At 47.5% G+C, this 5,000-nt stretch overlaps 1 protein-coding gene across 1 annotated transcript in view; it reads left to right on the forward strand.

The window, feature by feature from the left end:
- LOC138215639 (coiled-coil domain-containing protein 8-like) overlaps positions 1-3,745 on the forward strand; it is a 6,079-nt gene extending 2,334 nt beyond the window's left edge. Inside the window, exon 2 of the mRNA XM_069177896.1 lies at positions 1,991-3,745. Coding sequence (XP_069033997.1) covers positions 2,767-3,600 — 834 coding nt within the window. The 5' untranslated portion in view covers positions 1,991-2,766 and the 3' untranslated portion in view covers positions 3,601-3,745. The remainder of the gene's footprint in view (positions 1-1,990) is intronic.
- Positions 3,746-5,000: the final 1,255 nt, after the last annotated feature.

The raw sequence follows: 5,000 nt of genomic DNA on the forward strand, positions 1-5,000 counted from the left end.
TCCGTCAGTTCAGGAAGACTGAGCTGAAAGATAAGAAAAAGAAGACTTTGACTTATTTTTACAATTCTTTATTTTTATTTTATTAATGTCTTTTGGACAAAGATCCTAAATTCAGGAAGCACTGCCTTCCCCTGTCATGCTTCCTGAGATATGTTATCAACCACAGAGTTTCATAACTGTAAAAATCCCCTGATTACACAATCCGAAATCAAACAGCATAAAATAAACTATCGGAGGTCCTACTGATAACTTTGATTAATAACTGTCATCTCTCTGTTTCTCATGCCTGCAGATTAAACTGGTAAATATGTGCAAACTTTACAACATTTATTATTCTTTCTTAAAATAGAAAACACAGATATTTTCTTCTGTGAGTAACTTTCATTTTCCGTGAGTAACTTCCTGTTACTAACCTTCCTCAGCTTCCTCCTGTCCGACCGCACGGCAATGAAACACCGTCAGGAATGAAGACCATGCTCGGTCTGCCAGACATCAGATCCTGGATCAGAGTCTGGATCAGATCCTGGATCAGAGTCTGGATCAGAGTCTGACTCAGATCCTGGATCAGAGTCTGGATCAGAGTCTGGATCAGAGTCTGGATCAGATCTTGGATCAGATTTGCTTGATCGGCTTTCATGGATAAATAGAACTTATTGATCGTCAGCAGAGTTGAATATGTGCAGTTCTGATGCTTGTTGACGTGTGACATCACCAGCAGCTTTTCTCAGAGTGGAAATATGTCATTTCATAGCTGAACTCTGTGACAGCGTGTGGACGGTTCTTATCCAGCTTCCTGTTTCCTTCTGCGTCACTCGTCCTGATGGAGAGAAACGGTCCAAGAAAAGACTCAGTGAGACTCTGGAAACATGTCCCGAGTCATGAACACTGCTGATCCTCTCACTGCACAACAGTCTGAGAACCTTTTAAATACCACTTTTATTAAATACCAGATATTTACAGATATTTTAATACACTGGAACTTAATATAATCATTATGATTATGAATCCTTCTCAAAGTCTGTGTTGATTTCTTGTAAACTAACTTTAAAAAAACAAAAGTATCATCTGAAGACGAGGTGATTGTTTTGTGTTGGAGCCCCTCGAACTTTCCTCCCTTCATATGATCACAGGGGACCAGCTTCTGCTGCCTCATAGTTTTCCACATTGTTCCTCTGTGTGTTGTTCATATGGGGGGGGGGGGGGGGGGGGGTCGGAGGGCTTCTCCTCAGGGGAAGTGCTTCATGGGAGGAATGACTAAGATTTATAAATACATGGAGCTCTTCTTCACTCACAGTTTTTCCATGACAGCCGGGGAAACCAGCATGTTGAGTAATGGAGGGGGGCGGGGGGTGGGGGGCGCAGTCTATTACTAACACTGTGTTCCCTCACTTTACTGTAATGGGGTTTGTGGAGGGACGCTGGCCGAGGTCGAAGGTCATGTTTGTCTCAGAGCTGTGAGGTGAATCACAGCAGGGAGGCCTTCAGTAGTTTCTGTATTTTAATACACATTTAAAGAACATGAATTCATCCATGAAAACTGTATACGTGATCAGCAGATCAGCTGATCACAGAGAAACTTCCTGCTACTCACACAGATACGTGTCCAACAGTTATTAAAGACATTCATCAGCAGTACTGTAGTGAGGATGAATCCGTGATGTCACCTGTCAGCAGGTGGACAGAATAGAAGTGGGCCGAACCATCGGCAGGGGTTCACTGTCACTGTTGGAGGTTTCTGATTGGTTCCTGATCCGACAGGAGAGTCCATGTTCGTGACCAGCGAATGGATCTTGTTGTCAGACTGTGGTCAGATAAGTTGGATTTACTTTTCCAGCTCACGTTCTTCTTACATCATCTTGTGTTTTATTTGATATACATGACTTAAATCAGTGCAAAGCCTGCCCAAGTCCAATTGATTGACAGCTCGTCTCTTCAAGTACATTGTAAAAGCAAAGACAATACTCTTTTAAACTTTGTTATTCTTTCCCAGATGTATCGCTCCACACCACCTGCTGCCCCCTAATGGTGAACCTGGGTGGGAGCTGCCTGTAGTTGGAGAGGCCCTTATTGATTAGAGCTCTATTGATAGCATGTTCTACCGGTGTGGAACGTGTCCATGGTGGTGTTGAGTGTTCCAAAGCTTCTTCAGCTGGTACCGTGTGTGTTTGGGTCGGTGGGTGCTAATCTCCAAACTCTCAGATACCAACGCAGACGTGAGGCTGGTCCTCCGGCTGGCTGTTGTCTGATCATGTCCATTTATGAGGAGGGCGAGTCAGCGGGAGCAGCAGCTGGATGACGAGAGAGAGCAAGACTCTGGGATGACGAAGAACATTAAAATTAAAGCTCCAGATGAAGAACTATTTTTAGGAAGAACTCAAACAGGCGTTTCCACTCTGGTAGATTTTGATATGTTGGAGGGTCAATATGTCTTCCCAGATGGTTCGAGTCAGAAAACCTTTTTTTTGTGAGTGAATAGATCTGCTGGGAACAGACTGATGGAGGTCTGTCAACTCTTCAGTGAACCCACACAGCAGCTTTGATGAGGAGCTGTGAATGGTTGAACACCTCCAACACACTGTGGGCTTGTTTCCATCTGCAGCGTCTAGCAGACAGAAGAGATGCTGCTGATGTGTTTGGTATTTTGGTGAACACAGACGCAGAGTGCAGCAGTGAAGTAGGAGGGATAGAAAATATAAAGGTGACAGTTGAAGCAGCTTCTCTGATCTCCTTTAAAACCTCTGTGGTGCAGCAGGTTGTCAGTTTAGAATGAATGAAGAAGAAGCAGACCGACACCAGCAACACAACTTTAACCAGGAGGAACCTGACAGACCGATCAGACACCGATCTCAGCACATTCAAACGTCACCAGGCTACAGCGTCACCAGGCTACAGCGTCACCAGACTACAGCGTCACCAGACTACAGCGTCACCAGGCTACAGCGTCACCAGGCTACAGCGTCACCAGACTACAGCGTCACCAGACTACAGCGTCACCAGGCTACAGCGTCACCAGACTACAGCGTCACCAGGCTACAGCGTCACCAGGCTACAGCGTCACCAGACTGCAGCGTCACCAGACTGCAGCGTCACCAGGCTACAGCGTCACCAGGCTACAGCGTCACCAGGCTACAGCGTCACCAGACTACAGCGTCACCAGGCTGCAGCGTCACCAGGCTGCAGCGTCACCAGACTGCAGCGTCACCAGGCTACAGCGTCACCAGACTGCAGCGTCACCAGACTGCAGCGTCACCAGGCTACAGCGTCACCAGGCTACAGCGTCACCAGACTGCAGCGTCACCAGGCTACAGCGTCACCAGGCTACAGCGTCACCAGGCTACAGCGTCACCAGGCTACAGCGTCACCAGACTACAGCGTCACCAGACTACAGCGTCACCAGACTACAGCGTCACCAGGCTGCAGCGTCACCAGACTACAGCGTCACCAGGCTGCAGCGTCACCAGACTACAGCGTCACCAGACTACAGCGTCACCAGACTGCAGCGTCACCAGACTACAGCGTCACCAGGCTATAGCGTCACCAGGCTACAGCGTCACCAGGCTACAGCATCACCAGGCTACAGCGTCACCAGGCTACCATTAAGGCTACCAGACTTCCCTCTGCCATCGTCTGTTTTGTCTTCTGTCTCAGACATCTTTGTTACCAAACTGTTCACTCTCCCAAACACTGACTCACTGGCCCTTATGGGTGGTGCAAAGGTGGTCAGGAGAGACAGTGAATCACTCACCTGTGCAGGTAGGGAGGGGTGGTGTGTGTGTGTGTGTGTGTGGGGGGGGGGGGGGGGGTTGAGGTGTTAGAACTTGACTTGCACAGTGTTACGTCCTGTGCGCCTGCAGCCAGGAGGCTCGTTCAGGTGAAGTGTTGTCACCTGTGTCGGTCTCTACAAACTCCAGCCAGGATTCATTTTCAGCCTTTCATCGACTAAATATTCTGCGTGATCTTCCTGCAGCCATCTTGCTGTGACATTAAAAGAAGCAGCTGCAGAGTACCGTAAATACTTTGATCCGTGTTAGTGTTGATTACACCACATGGACCTGAACACATCACAGTCCAACTCATCTCTCTGGAGAACTTTGGAGAGATCGTGCTCGTTGGACCTTTTTCTTTCACCTGGATATTAATTCAAAGTGCAAAGAGCCGTGAAGACAGAGATCCTTGACACGTTCACGTTTAAAGTTGTGAAGTTCTGCGTGCTTCCTCATGTCTCTGCTGTGTTGCTGCGGATGATCCAGACCTGCGTGTGTTATCTGTTGAATCCCTGCAACTCTTATTGTGTACCGTGTTGGACCGCAGGTATGTGGAGCGTTCCGGACTCTGTTGGTGTCTGCAGGAGCCGGTCAGGTTATGTAACTGTGGATGTCTTGGTGTTTATTCATGATAGTGCTCACTGTTGTGTCTCCTTCACCACAACCTCACCCTCTTACTCACTCTCACCACATGCAGGTCCACTGTTGCATCTCGTCTGTCTTTGAATGGCAGCTGTGGTTTAACTGGGTTTAACTGTACTTTCTGTTCCCCCTGAACTCCTCAGAAGTACTGCAGCCTCGAGGACCACATGTTGCTTCAGATCGCTGAGACAGATGAGAGAAAACGGTTCAACAGAAAAACATCCGGATCATTTCACTCCCTGCAGAACCTTCCTGAGGTGGAGTCATTGAGGTGGAGACATTGAGGTGGAGTCATTGAGGTGGAGACATTGAGGTGGAGTCATTGAGGTGGAGATATTGAGGTGGAGACAGGTGGACACATTGAGGTGGAGACATTGAAGTGGAGACATTGAGGTGGAGTCATTGAGGGTGGAGGTTCGTGATTAGACAGGAAGTCAACTTCCTGGAAACAAGAGGAGACACAAAATAAAACAGGAAATCAGGTGGACTCAAAATGAAAAGATCAGAGAACACGACCTTCGACAGGTGCAGCTGGAACAAGAAATAAAAATGTAAAGGATTTAATCTAATTAATTCAATACCAATAAAAACAAA

Source organism: Embiotoca jacksoni, unplaced genomic scaffold, assembly GCF_022577435.1.
Source record: "Embiotoca jacksoni isolate LCO1_2020_lvr unplaced genomic scaffold, fEmbJac1.0.p SCAF_78, whole genome shotgun sequence".
NCBI lineage: Eukaryota > Metazoa > Chordata > Actinopteri > Embiotocidae > Embiotoca > Embiotoca jacksoni.